Raw genomic sequence first — 16,728 nt, forward strand, 5'->3', positions numbered from 1 at the left:
ATATATAAATATTTGCACAAAAATTTCAGTGTTTCCAGGCATAAGTGAGGCACTCAAATGTTAGATTCTTTTTCTTTTCCTTAGGGTTATTTAGATATATAGGTGTAAAAATGCCTGACACATAGTAAATGCTTAATAGTCACATACTATCTTTCCTCCCTGCAGTTTTTACAGGTCCACTAAGACGTATTAAATAACTGTCAGACTTGCTTTTAATTGCTAGTGATATAATCACCTAGAAATCTTTGCTATTAACATGGCTTGGTTGAGCTATCTTAAGATAAAAAGTGAATATTAATGATGCCTTTAAGAATGTTTTGCCCTTGGGTCACTGGTGAGGATGGAAACATAAGTATCTTAAACATTCTTCCCATTTCAACATAGCCTGAGTAATACATGCAACTTTATAAAACTACTGCTCCATTTCCTATAGCTCTGTACTTTTGAGCCATGGAATTAGCTCCTACACATGAGGTAATGAGGGTCTGCTTCTATCTAGTTACTGATATGCCACCTTATGGTACTTTCTCTATGAACCTTGATCATTTTGTATTACAAGTGATCCTCTAAACTTGGCATTTTCACAACACTGGTTATAGATGAATCAAAAATTAGCATTTGGTTTACCTTGACCAGGAATCCTCCTAGCTTCAACACCTTTGGATTACAGTTTAGAAGAACCAATACCACAAACCACAGCACAAGGGCCAAATCTGGCCCGTATTCTCCAAATTTAACTGTATGTTGAGGGTGGCCTGACCAGGTGTCAAATAAAAGAACAGTAATGCATGTATCTTTTATCTTTGTACCATTTGTTGAGAGCAGAAACAGAAACTTCTCTTGTGACTGGGTACGTGGTTAAACAATCTGGTACATCAATGCCATGGAATACAACTTAGCAATAAAAAAAAACAAACTACTGATATATATGGTAACTTGGATAAAGAGATCTCAAGGGCATTATGAGTAGAAAAAGCTAATCTCAAACAAGTCACATATTGTATAATTCCATTGCTGTAACATTCTCATGACAAAATTATAGAGACAGCGAACAGACGAGTGGTTGCCAGGGGTTAGGGCTGGTTGGAGTAGGTGTGACTCCAAAGGGGTAGCATGAGGGAGATCTTCATGATGATGATAGCTCTGTATCTTGACTGCAGCGATGGTTACCAAAAAAGTGATAAAATGGTACAGAGCTATTCACACCATTGTACCAATGTCAATACCCTGGTTTTGATACTGTATTATAGTAACACATGAGGAAAAAATTGGGAGAAACTAGATTAAGGCTGCATAGGACCTCTCTGTACTATTTCTGCAACTTCCTGTGAATCTATAATTATTCCAAAATAAAAAGTTTAAAAAAAATCACACACTTACATACACAAGGAAATATAATGACATAAATGAACATAGCCAATTTTATTCAAATTCTCCAAAATTTATGCTAAATATGTTAATTGTTTATAAAATGTTTCACCTTTGTATAATGGTTTTATTATTTCACCTTTCTTTTATAGTTTTTTCATTTTTTTCTGTACAGTTCTTCAGTAGAAGCCAGAGTCCTGAGTTGCCCAGTTAGGAGCCTAAAATACACAAAGAGAAATCAACAGGGTGAAAAAAAATACTTTCTGAAAAGCCAGTTTCAAAAAAAAGTGATACTAGCAAAGTTTTTTAGCAATACTCCTCCCAAACCATTCTCTAAGATTTTAACAACCTCTTCAATTACTAAATGCGAGGTGTCTCAAAACAACAACAAAACACACCAAAATACCATCTGATACAGTTTCTCACCAATTATAAAGTATGACAAGGACAATATCACCAATATTATAACCAAAATCAATACAAATTGATCCTTAAGCATACAGAAACAACCATTACATAAAAGTTATTTTTCAGGCTCAGTTATTCTGGACTTGGATGGAAAAGGCAAGGACAATAATTTCCTAATTCTTCCTTCTCTTTTACAACTGAAGGACTATGCTAAGGACAAAATCTGATGCTAAAACTTCAATCAAATGAGATCTTTGAATGTGCCTCAACAGTTTCCTAAAAATGTCCTACCCTCCAGTTATACATAATCATAATGACTAAAGAGCATTAGAGGTAGTTTGGAATCCCAAAATTACAAGGCCATACAAATTCCTTTAGTATCTAATATGCAGGATTTCTACCAAAAAGGGGGATATATTTTTCTGACAATTAAATATGACTTTCAGATAAAATAAAATTTTATAAAATCAATATATATAAGATCAACATTTTTACAGAAGTAGTTCTTTAGATTTACTGAATAAAAGGAAAATGAATTTCAAACACTTGAGAGATAACACATGTAAGTTATCATCTGCCAGTATCAAAATGATGTGTTAAAAACACTGAGGAAATGAGATAATGAAGGCACACAGGAAGGGTAAAAGAAAAATAACCCAATTATGGTTAAAACTAGGAACACTTAATTTTTTTTGCTGCCTTAACTAACGCATAATACATCTAAGAGAAACCTTTTCCATTTAGTAATTTCTTAAATAAAATGTTTATAGCCCCAACAAATACAGAATCAGCTACAACCAAAATTAATTTGTTCTCAAATGAAGTCCATATAACAATTATATTACATTATTGCTAAATCCCAGACAGAAGAGAAGATGTGTGGTTCTTACCTCTGATCTACTGTTCTGATTAAGTTTCTTCTCAATATTCATGGCCAACATCTGGCTTCTAAATGAAAGGCTTTTGGTCTTTTCAATCACTTGCTGATAGGGTGAGACTGCATTGTTACCCATAACCACATGACCCTACAATGAGACAGAGGGAAACTGATCCTGTAATGTTAACAACCAAGTTTCTCAGGTAAGTCATGAGGATGACATCACAACCTACATGTGTGTTGCAAATATTTTTATGCACAGAGATGACAATATTCATCCAACAACACAAAATAGGAGGTTGCTGTTGCCTTCAGAAAATTATTATACATTAAAACAAAAATTCTTAATAGAATAAATGTCCTAATAAAAACTTCTCCCCAAAGTATCAAATAATCAGCAACTGATATCTAGTATTTTGCACAGATAACATAATACTCACTAATTTAGAATCAATCTTGGCATCCAGTCTTGCATTTCTTATCAAATTTACAATCCACCTTTCAGCTTCTTCTGGAGTCATGTTCAGTTTATCTGCCAACATGCTAATGAAAAAAGAAAAAAATGACATTAACTGGGTCTAAAAACTTAGTTTCACATACATAGTCTTTGACCTATGCTCTGAATAGAAACTTTTAGGTACTTATGGGTCACCTTCTCTTAAATATTATGAGTCTTAAAAGTGCACTATTGACGTTTGTGCTATTATCTTGTACCATTCACAATCTATCTCATTTCACCAACCAGACTGTAAGATCCTTGAAGGTAGGGCCCCATATTCTGTATTACAGAAATCCTATTACAAGGAACATCAGTAGTAAGAATAATAAAATGTAACACGTAACTAAAACTCAGGGCCGCTACATATGTTTGTTATAAATTCTAAGGACACTCCCTAGAACTAGAACACTATATAACCTAAATGACCACTGAATTTAAGGGAAAAGAGACAGACACACATACACAGAAAACCCGAAAGGAGAGGGGGAGGAAAAAAGATGACAGACACCAAGACCCTGATCTAAAGCCTTTGATGTCATTAACCAATCTGCATTTTCTAATTTATGGTCAGGTTGAAAAAGAGGCCACTGCAGAGCTTAATTTATCAGGACTAACACAAACACAAGCCTTGCTAGTAGGTAAGCCAGTCAGTCACCTGATGAAAGAGTATCTACATATGCATGTATAGTATTTAGAAGGATGGTATACATATATGCATATACACAGGTGTTAGACACAAACATTAACTGTCCCCTTTTACTTGTCTTCACTGAAGATATTGCACACCTGCTAGGCCTTCTAATGTTATCACTGGTTTAATGAAAAAAAAAAAAAAAAAAAAACCTAGAATATCAGTAACAAAATAATTCCTTAGAATATTATAAACTAAAATTCCTGAGCTGATTGCATTCCCAATTTTATAACATAAATATTCAAGACATTGCCAATCATATAATTATGTAATTCCGGAGCTCCCAACCTAAAAGTAACCAATCAGGTTAATAAAAATACCTTTATGGGAATCATATAATCTGTGCTATCCCTATTTTATGTTTATTGTCAAAGAGAAGAATTTCATTCAAAATGTAAAAATTAAGTTAGGCTATCAATAAAATCATTACACACTAAATTACAAACTAAAGCTATGAAGACAATCATTTAAAATTTATCCCTAAAATATCCTTGATGTTAAAAACATCATGATGAGTATGAGCCAACTCAACCATAAAACTCCCTGGATTTACATGTCAAATTCTGTTGTCTGTCTTTTTATGGTCGATTTTGCTGTAAGTACACATTCTCAGCAAACACAAAGAACAATTAGTCCATGACTACTACTTCAATTTCATGATCAGGTTTCATCTTAGTCTCTTTGTTACTGCTCTCTAACCAAACCTTATTTTATTGAAGCTACTAGAAGTAGGGAAGTGTGTCATTTTACTGAAAGAACCAGGCTTTTTTTTTTGACTAGGAAAAATTCCTGCAGCTGGTGTTTCCTGTGGCTTCCCAATAAACTCCTCGTGTTTCCTGCAGGTATTTGACTTAGAGATGTGTAAATTTCATTCTCCTGGGCTTCCCTGGTGGCGCAGTGGTTAAGAATCTGCCTGCCAATGCAGGGGACAAGGGTTCAAGCCCTGGTCCGGTAAGTTCCCACATGCCGTGGAGCAATGAAGCCCGTGCGCCACAACTACTGAGCCTGCGAGCCACAACTACGGACGCCCGCGTGCCTAGAGCCCGTGCTCCGCAACAAGAGAAGCCAACGCAATGAGAAGCCCATGCACCACAAGGAAGAGTAGCCCCCGCTCTCCGCAACCAGAGAAAGCACGCACGCAGCAAGGAAGACCCAACGCAGCCAAAAATAAATAAATTTCATTCTCTTCTGTGCTGCTAAAGTAAGCAACTGCCTAATACTTTTATCTGAAGCTGCTATTCTAAAGGTAAAGAACATATTTTCCAAAAGATATTACTTTATCGACTCCTGTAACAATTTCTCTTTTGTATGTCTCCTGCATTCCCCCAAAATACAACTCTTTAAAGTGAGGTCAAGACCATTTTACTCTGAAACGCACAAATGAAAACAATTTATACTGAATATATTAAAACTCCAATCTTCAAGATCTCTATATACTGCTTTTCAAAATAGACGTTATTCCTAGTAGCTACTAATTGTATATAGCTGGTTTTATACAGATTTTTAAAAATTATAATATAGAACCTGTTTATGCAGGCTGTTTACATAATTAAAATTATAATGAAACATTCAGTCTCAAGCCTAAGTTACTGATCAGATTCCTCTTCTTGCTGCCTATAACAAACTGAGAAGTCCTGTCAATTATCTCTTTAACCACTGCCTCTAATCTAAGTTCCCTACCAAACTACTCTCATCTTGAAAGACTCTCCTCTTCACCAACCAGACTAAACCTCTGTTCATTAAACATACCATGTTTTTAACCACTTCAGGACTTTTGCACATGCTGTGCCTTCTGCTTAAAAGGCTAATCCACCTTTTTCTTCACTAAGCTATGTGTTACATGGCTATCAGCTAAAACAGCACCCTCATCAGCCTTCCAAGACACCTCTGCCAATCATGACAGATCTGTTTGATGCTTTCATGGCCCCCTATTTTTTTCAGAGCATTCATAGAGCTGTAGTTGTTTTACTGAGTATCTGCTTTCATGATAGACTGTATATGTACCCCAAGAGCATGCATCATAGCTTCGTTCACTGCTATATATCCAGCAATTAGCACAGTCTACAGGAGGCAATTAAATAAATACTTATTGTCTGATTCCTACCCTAGTCACTACCCTAGGGCTCCATTACTATTTCCTAATTTTCTAATTAATCTACCTCGAGTCTCTCCTTAATCTATTTTACATAGTTGTCAGCTTAGTCCTAAAACCCAACTACCAGTTTATTCCTAAATTCCTTTCAAATCTTTAATAGAGCCCTTCTACCAAAACAATAAAATTCAAACTTCCAAGTTTCTCTTTCATGGTTCTCTACAATTTAGCTACAGTCTACCTTTCCAGCCTTCTCTTATTCTTCCTCATGAATACCACACACCAACCAAATCATTCATTCAACAAAATATGAACTATGTTAGATGTTTGTGACAACATACAGTCTGCTCCCCACTTTCATAAAGTTTAAAGCTGGAGACTGGGAAATAGGTGACAATCACCTAATACCCCAAATATATAAACTATTTTAAGTGTAAGGATAAAAAAGTGAAAGGAGCTATGTGAGTACAAAAGGGTTTAACCAGTTCCAGTCTGGAAGTTTGAGGACGGTTTAAGTAAAGAAATATTTAAGGTCAAATTTTAAGATAAAGAAAATTCTACGCTGTATAACTCTACCTAGAATTTTCCATCCCTCTTTTTTCTTTACATACATATTCTAAGTCTCATATTCCATCATGGTTAGAGCAATCTGGCAACATGCAGCAAGACCCACAAATGTCTGCATACTCTGACCCATAATCCCACTTTGGGGATTTACTGTTTTGCAATGTGCTTGTTGATCCTTTACTTTTAAATCAAGTCAAAGAAAAACTTGAAATAAGGTCCGAGAAGTATCAGTAAATTATTGATGGTATCTCAGGTTATCTAGGCTACCAATCACTCTGAGAATAAGTAAGAGAACGTGGCAATAATCCAGTTTCTTTCAAGTAACAGGAAAATATACACAGTAAAAGTAATTAAATAATAGAAATCCTCAAAGTCCACAATTCTCTTACATTCTACTGATTTTATGAAAATATTAGTAAAGGTTTAAAAATAAAAATTTAATATCCTATTAAAGCTTAAAAAAACAAACTTGCCTTAAGCTATCCTACACCATGTTAATTTTGTGTTTTTAAAATAATTTAGTTTATCAATAAATTAAAAGACAAAATATATCAAAAGGCAGAATTTCTGAGAAAAATACCTAATTCAATCTAGGTTTCAAACTCAAAAATAACTTCCAGATTATTCAGATTACACTAAAAATCTCAACCCTGTCAGTAGGCAGCTTAAAGAAGATATTTTAGGCTTAAAGACTTATATTTACGACATGACACCATAAAACTCCCAGAAGATAACATAGGCAAAACATTCTCTGACATAAATCATACCACTGTTTTCTTAGGTCAGTCTCCCAAGGCAATAGAAATAAAAGCAAAAAACAAACAAACAAAAAATAACCAAATGGAACCTAATCAAACGTAAGCTTTTGCACAGCAAAGGAAACCATAAACAAAACAAAAAGACAACCTACTGACTGGGAGAAAGTATTTGCAAATGATGCGACCAACAAGGGATTAATTTCCAAAATATACAAACAGCTCATACAACTCAACAACAACAAAACAACCTAGTCGAAAGAATGGGCAGAAGACGTAAACAGACATTTCTCCAAAGAAGACATACAGAGATGGCCAATAGGCCTATGAAAAGATGCTCAACATTGCTAATTATTAGGGAAATGCAAATCAAAACTGCAATGAGGTACCACCTCACATCAGTCAGAATGGCCATCACTAAAAAGTCTACAAATAACAAATGCTGGAGAGGGTGTGGAGAAAAGGGAACCCTCCTACACTGTTGGTGGGAATGTAAATTGGTGCAGCCACTAGAGAAAACAGTATGGAGGTTCCTCAAAAAATGAAAAAGAGTTGCCATATGAGCCAGCAATCCCACTCCTGGGTATATATCCAGACAAAACCATAATTCAAAAAGATACATGCACCCCTATGTTCACAGCAGCAATACTATTCACAATAGCCAAAACATGGAAACAACCCAAATGTCCACTGACAGATGAATGAATAAAGAAGATGTGGTACATATACACAAAGGAATACTACTCAGCCATAAAAAAGAATGAAATAATGCCATGTGCAGCAACATGGATGGACCTGGAGACATCATACTAAGTGAAGTCAGACAGAGAAAGACAAATACCACCTATATGTGAATTCTAAAATATGACACAAATGAACTTATCTACAAAACAGAAACAGACTCAAGGACAGGGAACAGACTTGTGGTTGCTGAGGTAGAGGAGGGCTGGGGGAGGGATGGACTGGGAGTTTGGGATTAGCAGATGCAAACTACTATATATAGAATGGATAAACAAGGTCCTACTGTATAGCACAGGGAACTATATCCAATATCCTGTAATAAACCATAATGGAAAGAAATAAAAAAAGAATATATACACATATAACTGAATCACTTTGCTATACAAGCAGAAATTAACACAACACTGTAAATCAACTATACTTCAATAAGATAAATTAAAAAGACATTTAAAATATTTTGTGTAAATCCCTTATTCCCATCTTTTAGTTGAAGAGCTCTCCTCCTCAAGTGACACAACAACATGATATTGAATATATTAAGTCAGTAATACATAAGACTCCAAGTAGCCCAAGCAATCTTGAGAAAGAAGAACAAAGCTGGAGGCATCACACACCTTGACTTCAAACTATATCACAAAGATACAGTAATCAAAACAGTATGCTACTGGCATAAAAACAGATACAAAGATCCATGGAACACAATAGAGAGCTCAAACCCAAGCATTAATTTATTTTTGACAAAGGAGGCAAGAATACACGATGGGAAAAGAACAGTCTCTTCAACAAACGGTGTTGGGAAAACTGGACAGCTACATGCAAACAAATGAAACTGGACCACTATCTCACACCATGTACAAAAATTAACTCAAAATGAATTAAAGACTTGAACATTAAGACCTGAAACCAGGGCTTCCCTGGTGGCACAGTGGTTGAGAGTTCGCCTGCCGATGCAGGGGACACGGGTTCGTGCTCCGGTCTGGGAAGATCCCACATGCTGCGAAGCGGCTGGGCCCGTAAGCCATGGCCGCTGAGCCTGCGCTCCGCAACGGGACAGGCCACAACAGTGAGAGGCCCGCATACCAAAAAAAAAAAAAAAAGAAAAGACCAGAAACCATAAAAAACAAAATAACACAGGTAGTAAGTTCCTTGACATAAGTCTTGGTGATGATTTTTTGGACCTGATACCAAAAACAAACCCCAAAACAAAGGCAACAAAAGCAAAAATTAACATCAAACTAAAAAACCCCTGCACAGTAAAGGAAACCATCAATGAGAAGAAAAGGCAACCTACCAAATGGGAGAAATATTGCAAAATATTGCAAACCATGTATTTAAGGGGTTAATACCCAAAATACAGAAGGAACACATATAACTCAGTATCAAAACAACAAGTGATTTGATTTAAAAATGGGCAGAGGATCTGAATATCTTTCCAAGGAACGTGAAAAGGTGCTCAGCATCACTAATCATCAGAGAAATGCAAATCAAAACTATAATGAGATCTCTCACACCTGTTAGAATGGCTATTACCAAAAAGATAAGAAATAAGTGTTAGCATGAATGTGGAGAAAGGGGAACACTTGTGCACTACTGGTGGTAAAGTATATTGGTATAGCCACTATGGAAGACAGTATGTTAGTTCCTCAAACAATTAAAAATAGAACTATCATATGATCCAGCAATTCCACTTATGAATATTTATCCGAAGGAAATGAAAACACTAACTTGAGAAGATATACCTAAACTCATGTTCACTGCAGTATTATTTACAACAGCCAAGACACAAAAGCAACCTAAGTGACCATCAATGGATGAATGAAGAAAATGTGATACACACACACACACACACACACACACACACACACACACACACACACACACAGAGGAATATTATTCAACCATTAAAAGAATGAAACCTTGCCATTTGTGACAACATGGAAAGAACTTGAGGGCATTATGCCAAGTGAATTAAGTCAAACAGAAAAAGACAAATACCATATGATCTCATTTATACGTGGAATCTAAAACAAACAAAAAATGCTCGTAGATACAGAGAAGAGATTGGGGAGGGCGGCGGGGACTGGGTGAAGGGTCAAAAGGTACAAACTTACAGTTACAAAATAAGTCATGGGATATAATGTACAGCACGGTGACTATAGTTTAGAGTAAATCTCATCACAAGAAAAAAAAATTTGCAACTACGTGTGGCGATGAATGCTGACTACAGTTATTATGGTGATCATTTCACAATATATACAATATCAAATCATTATGTTGTACACCTGAAACTAATGTAATGTTTTGTTATATGTTAATTATATCTCAATTTATAAAAAGAAAACTACAACAAAAACTATCATTAATATCCTTAGCAAAATTAAAAACCACTGTAGTATTGCATTCATAAAATAAGAACAGAATGCTATAAAGGAAAAATATTCAGAGAAAAGAGTGACAGAGGGCTCTTGGAAATTAAAGAATAACATTAGAGATTTGTTGTTTTTAATCTACAGAAGATTTGAAAGATGTTGAGAAAATATCCCAGAGTGTAGAACACAAAGACAAAGTGATGGAAAATAGAGAAGAAAATTGGAAGCCTGGTCCAGCAGGTCTAATACCTGAACAATAGAAGTTCCAGAAAGAATAAACAGTGAACATAAAGAAGAAAGAAATAATTCAAGAAAATTTCCCAGAACTGGAGAGCATGAGCTTCCAAATTAAAAAGGTCCTACATAAAGAATTAAAACAGACCTAAACTAAGGCATATCATTGTAAAATTTCAGAGCAATGGGGACAAAAAAAAAAAAGCGTCTTCCCCCCACGTTTCTAGACAGGAGAACAAAACACCTGTATAAAAGATGAGGAATAAAAATGGCTTCTGACTTCTACAACAAAAGCTAGAAAGCAAGAGAATCACATCTTCAAAATTCTGTAGTAGTTTTCAAATGAGAATACCAGGCCTTGAGCAATACCACTACTCAAGTATGAGAGTCATATACACAATTTTAGATGTGAAAAAATTACCTCCAAAGTACCGTTCCTTATAAAGCCGCTGAAGAATATGATAATTACCAAATATGATAATAAACCAAGAAAAAGGACGGCATAATGTCCACGAAACTGGAGCACTATCATAGTAGACAAGCTAAGGAAATCCCCAGAACAAATGACAAAGAGAGATAAATATGCACCTGGCAGAAAGAGCAACGAGTCCACATTTTTTTGAGGAAGATAAAACAAATAAAATAATCAATTTGCAGAAGAGATTTATAAACTGGCAAAGAATCTGAAGTAGAATTAATGAAAAAGACATTAGGAAGAACAATGAAGCAAATGAGGGAAAAGTGGCAATTATCAATTACATGGAAAATAAATACTGAATACTAAAACATACTACAGATCTACCTTATTTGAAAAAAGGTACTAAGTTAACTTAGCACGTATTTGGTGCTAAGTTCAGAAATCAACACACAATTTATAAAAGATTAAAAAGTTCAGAAAAAGTCCCATATATAAATGAGAATTTAAAATGTGATATGGGTGGCATTTCAAATAGGTCGGGGGAAGGATAGTATTTCAATAAATCCTAGCTATTGGGGGTGGGGGGAAGCTATTCTCTATTCCCAAATAATCATTGATGGATTCAAAGAGAAGAAATAAAGCCATTAAGGTCCTAGAAAAAAACATATAAATAGCATATAAACCTATTATGAGAAAGAACTTTTTAATAAAATACAAAATCCAGTACCATAAAGGAAAAGCTTAGTAACTTTGACTAAATAAAAATATAAATCATTCCTTTGGGGGGAAAAAAATAGAATCCTAAGTGCTATTTCAAGGCATAGAAAAAATAAGTATTTCATTCTCTATTCAATTTCATTAATAAAACATATTCAAGACTCTTAGCACAAAACCAGATACTTTTCTTCTTTCTGGGAAGTAATTAAGACCGGTGGTCCCACTTAAGCACATAAAATATATAAATCTAAATCTAGAGAACCAATTAGGCTTTCATCAACTCTAGGCTGACTGTCTATCAGGTTTTCAATGACTAATCTTTTAGACAGTCTCCCTTTTCTGAACCCTCCCATAGCCCCTGCCCTAATATTAGTATCTTAACAAATAAGGATTTGGGGTCCAGCATTTCACAGGCATATGAATTACCTGTTTAAATAACCTGGCTTTCCAAATTTTATTTGATAAGCACAATTTATTTCAAATAGTATTGACTTTAGCATTAAACTATGGAAACTCTGGCCTGCTTTTCACTGAAGACTGTGGCTATTTAGCATATCCAAAGAGCAGCAGTCTTTTATAACTGTATGCTATGACAACTAATTAAAGAATAAGTGTTAAGTGTAAACTGTGTTTAACTGTTAGATTAGGAGGAAATAGAAAGAAACCAGGAGAAAACTGAGAAAATGCTAAATTCTGTGTGTGACAAATGAAAATTCTCACTGAATTTTCCAACATCGCATTAGTCAAAAATGAGAGTATAGAGCTTCCCTGGTGGTGCAGTGGTTAAGAATACGCCTGCCAACGCAGGAGACACGGGTTTGAGCCCTGGTCCGGGAAGATCCCACATGCCGCGGAGCAACTAAGACGGTGCACCACAACTACTGAAGCCCACGAGTCTAGAGCCCGTGCTCCCAACAAGAGAAGCCACCACAATGAGAAGCCTGCGCACCACAACAAAGAGTAGCCCCTGCTCACCGCAACCAGAAAAAAGCCCATGTTCAGCAATGAGGACCCAACGCAGCCCAAAATAAAAATAAATAAATTTTTTAAAAAAGAAACTTGAAAAAAAGACAGTATATTACTTTATAGTTAATACAGAAATGCAGTGATAATGGCTGTTAAAATGATTTAATCTCCATCTGAAAACACACCTTTTTATTTCTAACATCAGGAAGTATAATTAAGAATACAAATTGCTACATGGTAATAAAAACTTTAAGAAAAATATTAAGATCTAAAGTGTTACTTAATAAAATAAGCAAAGTAGAATGACTTCATAACTTAAATGCAAGAGCAGTTGGCAAATACATACTTTTGTGAAAAGCCAAAACTAACCCCCATAGGGAAATTATATTAATGTATGCTCCAAAATGTTTATCATACACATTCAAAATATTACTTCCATACTTTGCTTTTATCTACAATTGAAAACTGGTCCAAGAATTATTCTAGAACAGCTTTTTAATTTCAGACACACACCATATCTGATAAACTATTCAGCTATACTAAATTAAATCCCACCACAGTAATCTTTTTTGACAGATGTTGTATACTTTATGGTAAATAGATTCGAAACTTATCCTACAAATCTATAGGGTTGTATATAAACCGATAAAAACATTCTTAATATGCATTTTTACAAAGATAAGACTATCACATGTGCTTACAGCCACTTAGTGAAGAATCCTATCAACAGAGAATGTTCCAAATCACAAATGGAAAGAGTTATTTAATAAACAACCATGCGTTTTATAATACTGAATAGCATTTGATATGCGTCTGCTGGGGGACAGAAAGGAAGACAGAGACAAATCTTCCCCGCCCAACCCTAGAAAAGCTCGAACATCAAATAACTTTAAAAATTAGCGGCAGAGATAGGCCAGCATAAACTAGTGAATGGAGTAATTTGTCATAATTAATATATGGTGGAAGAGTCTACTTAAATATATCCCATTTAGAGAATTATCAGAGTTCACTGAACCTTCAATCCAAATTATTCTCTGATTTTTCAATATACAAATAATGTCCATGTCATTCTAATTACTCTGTATTTTTCTTCAAAATGCCTATCATAATTTGTAATCTTACCTTTATTTAATATCTGTTTCTTCCTCTGGATTTTAAGCTCTAAGGCTATGCTCCAAGAGGCACTCATTCACATCTGTAATATTTTCTTCTTCAACAACTGTACTAGCTACACTGCTCTTAACTAATTATATCTTAATGTATATCATATGTATTTATCCTCTTTAGAAAGCTGAACACTGGGCCTCCCTGGTGGCACAGTGGTTAAGAATCTGCCTGCCAATGCAGGGGACATGGGTTCGAGCCCTGGTCTGGGAAGATCCCACATGCCGCGGAGCAACAAAGCCCATGCGCCACAACTACTGAGCCTGCGCTCTAGAGCCCCGCGGGCCACAACTACTGAGCCCACGTGCCACAACTACTGAAGCCCGTGCACCTAGAGCCCGTGCTCTGCAACAAGAGAAGCCCCACCACAATGAGAAGCCTGCACACTGCAACGAAGAGTAGCCCTCGCTCGCCACAATTAGAGAAAGCCCCCGCATACAGCAACGCAACCAAAACTAAATAAATAATATTTATTATTTAAATAAATAAATTTATTTAAATTTAAATAAAAATTTATATTTAAATAAATATTTAAATTTAAATAAATAAAGACCCAAAGCAGCCAAAAAAAAAATAAAAATAAATAAAAGCAAATCATATTAAAAAAAAGAAAACTGAACACTATCTTTTAAAAATTTTGCACATTCTTGAAATGACAAAATTACAGAAATGGAGAACAGAGGAGTGGTTGCCAGGGGTTAAAGAGAGGTGGGAGGGAAGTGGGTATGGCTATAAAAGAGCAATTTGAGGAATCCTTGTGGTGACAGAAATGTTCTGTATCTGAATATATCAACAACAATAATGATGGCTGTGATATTTTACTATGGCTTACAAAATGTTACCATTGAAGGAAACTGTAAAGGGCATAGGGGATCTCTTCATTATTTCATACAACTCAAGGTGAATCTATTATCATCTCAAAATAAGAGGCGTAATTTAAAAAAAGAAGTTTTGCATCAGAGTTACTTAGAGGAGCTTTGAAAAATACAGATGCTGAGATCTCCCCCTCCCCACTCTGAGAATGCTTCATTTTTGGGGGGTTGGACCCGGGAAGTTTTAAACCAAATTCTCAAGCCTTGATCCCAGAGATTCTGATTCAGAAGGTCTGGGGTAAAGCCAGAAAATCTATTCTTAAGTTTAAGTTGTTGGTGGTTTTTTAAGTTCTCCAGATGATTCTGATGTACAGCTAGGTTTAAAAACCTCTGGACTAGAGAACAATAAATTTTTCTATGGATTGTTTGAAGGTAAATATTAGCTATTTTGGTCATTATTATGGATTCCAAGTCCTTGGGGTCTGAATTAAGACATTTGTTGTACTTATAAAAGCCCAACTTAGATGCTTAACATAACTTTCAGCCATATTCCTAACCCATTAAAGCAGCTCTAAAAACACGAAGGGGGCTTCCCTGGAGGGGCAGTGGTTGAGAACCTGCCTGCCAATGCAGGGGACACGGGTTCAAGCCCTGGTCTGGGAAGATCCCACATGCCGCGGATCAACTAGGCCCGTGAGCCACAACTACTGAGCCTGCGCGTCTGGAGCTTGTGCTCCGCAACAAGAGAGGCCACTACAGTGAGAGGCCCGCGCACCGCGATGAAGAGTGGCCCCCGCTCGCCGCAACTAGAGAAAGCCCTCACACAGAAACGAAGACCCAACACAGCCATAAATAAATAATTTAAAAAAAACGTGAAGAAGCGTAGCCCCCTGGACTGAGCCTATTGGCCGCATACTCTCCACTATCACCCCGTAAACCTTACAACCTGAGATCTCACTGTTACTCTAAAAAGAATTATTTCTTTGTTCACATGAAGCTATACTTTATGCTCTGCCTCTACCTTCTTAATTCATTATATACTAAAAATATTAAATCACTGGTTTTTCACTTCATTATCCTAGCAGGCTGTAATTATGTGCCTAAAAAAAACTGGTGACCTGATGCAAGGGTTCTCAATCCTGATGTGCTTTGGAATTATCACCCTAAATGGAATAGCATAGTAGCCCTATTTATTACACAGCATAGCATAGCATACACAGAAAATCTGACTCAGAAAGTTCGCAGTTGCTTCAGGGAATCTCTTTGTAAAATAAAAATCAAAATTCTACAGATTTTGCACAAAAACATTAAACACTGTCATATGGTTTCCATCTTTATCCTCTGGCTCAAGTGATAAACTAATGACAAATTAGTCTAAATCTGCTGTTTCTAAAAATATCAATTGCTCACAATGAAAAAGAAAGAATTTATAATGAGGGTGAAGACAATGAATGTCAGAGAGCTATTAGCTCAGCCTCTTTCATTAAATAAGCCCTAAGCTGCTTAATGTCTCTGAGCCTTCAGTTTCTCAGCTATAAACAGGGAGTTACAAAACAAAGGAGTTGTACTGAATCAGTGTTTTGTAAAATTGGGTTTCCAGAGTCAGAGTCGTATGGTTCCATAGAGTCAGGAGGAAAGCTGAATAGAGGTACAGGCTAAACAAGGTGAAGGGGCTCTTATTTTATCTGCATATATGTATACATAAATATGTATACTCATATACATAATATTGCATTTCACAACAAACGACATTTTAGGAATTGCCATGTATTCTTTAAGAGAATCAGATTTGTAAAATTATATGTCTGCTAGCTAAAGTACTACTAAAACAGGTCAAGGCTTCAACTACCATAGAAAAAGCCTCACACACTGTAATTCTAACTCTGAGTAACCACTTCAATGACAATCCACTAAAATTAGGCAAACAAGTATGGATGCCTTAGCAAAAACAAATGGCACTAAAGAAAAACTTTGGTCTACATACAATTCCTAAGAGGTAAACATTAAAGTAGCTTAGTTTTTAAACATTAAGGAGCATTTACCGTTCGAC

General features: G+C 35.6%; 1 protein-coding gene across 2 annotated transcripts in view; it reads right to left on the reverse strand.

Annotated features, from left to right (window-relative positions):
• Positions 1 to 1,393: 1,393 nt before the first annotated feature.
• The window catches only part of EIF3E (eukaryotic translation initiation factor 3 subunit E), a 50,982-nt gene continuing 35,647 nt past the window's right edge, over positions 1,394 to 16,728 (reverse strand). For both annotated transcript variants that reach the window (XM_032609959.1, XM_032609960.1), the window contains exons 11-13: positions 3,094 to 3,196; positions 2,667 to 2,801; positions 1,394 to 1,586 (exon numbers count right to left, since the gene is read on the reverse strand). In XM_032609959.1, coding sequence (XP_032465850.1) covers positions 1,548 to 1,586; positions 2,667 to 2,801; positions 3,094 to 3,196 — 277 coding nt within the window. In that variant the 3' untranslated portion in view covers positions 1,394 to 1,547. The remainder of the gene's footprint in view (positions 1,587 to 2,666; positions 2,802 to 3,093; positions 3,197 to 16,728) is intronic.

The sequence above is a fragment of the Phocoena sinus genome, chromosome 17, assembly GCF_008692025.1.
Source record: "Phocoena sinus isolate mPhoSin1 chromosome 17, mPhoSin1.pri, whole genome shotgun sequence".
Lineage (NCBI taxonomy): Eukaryota > Metazoa > Chordata > Mammalia > Artiodactyla > Phocoenidae > Phocoena > Phocoena sinus.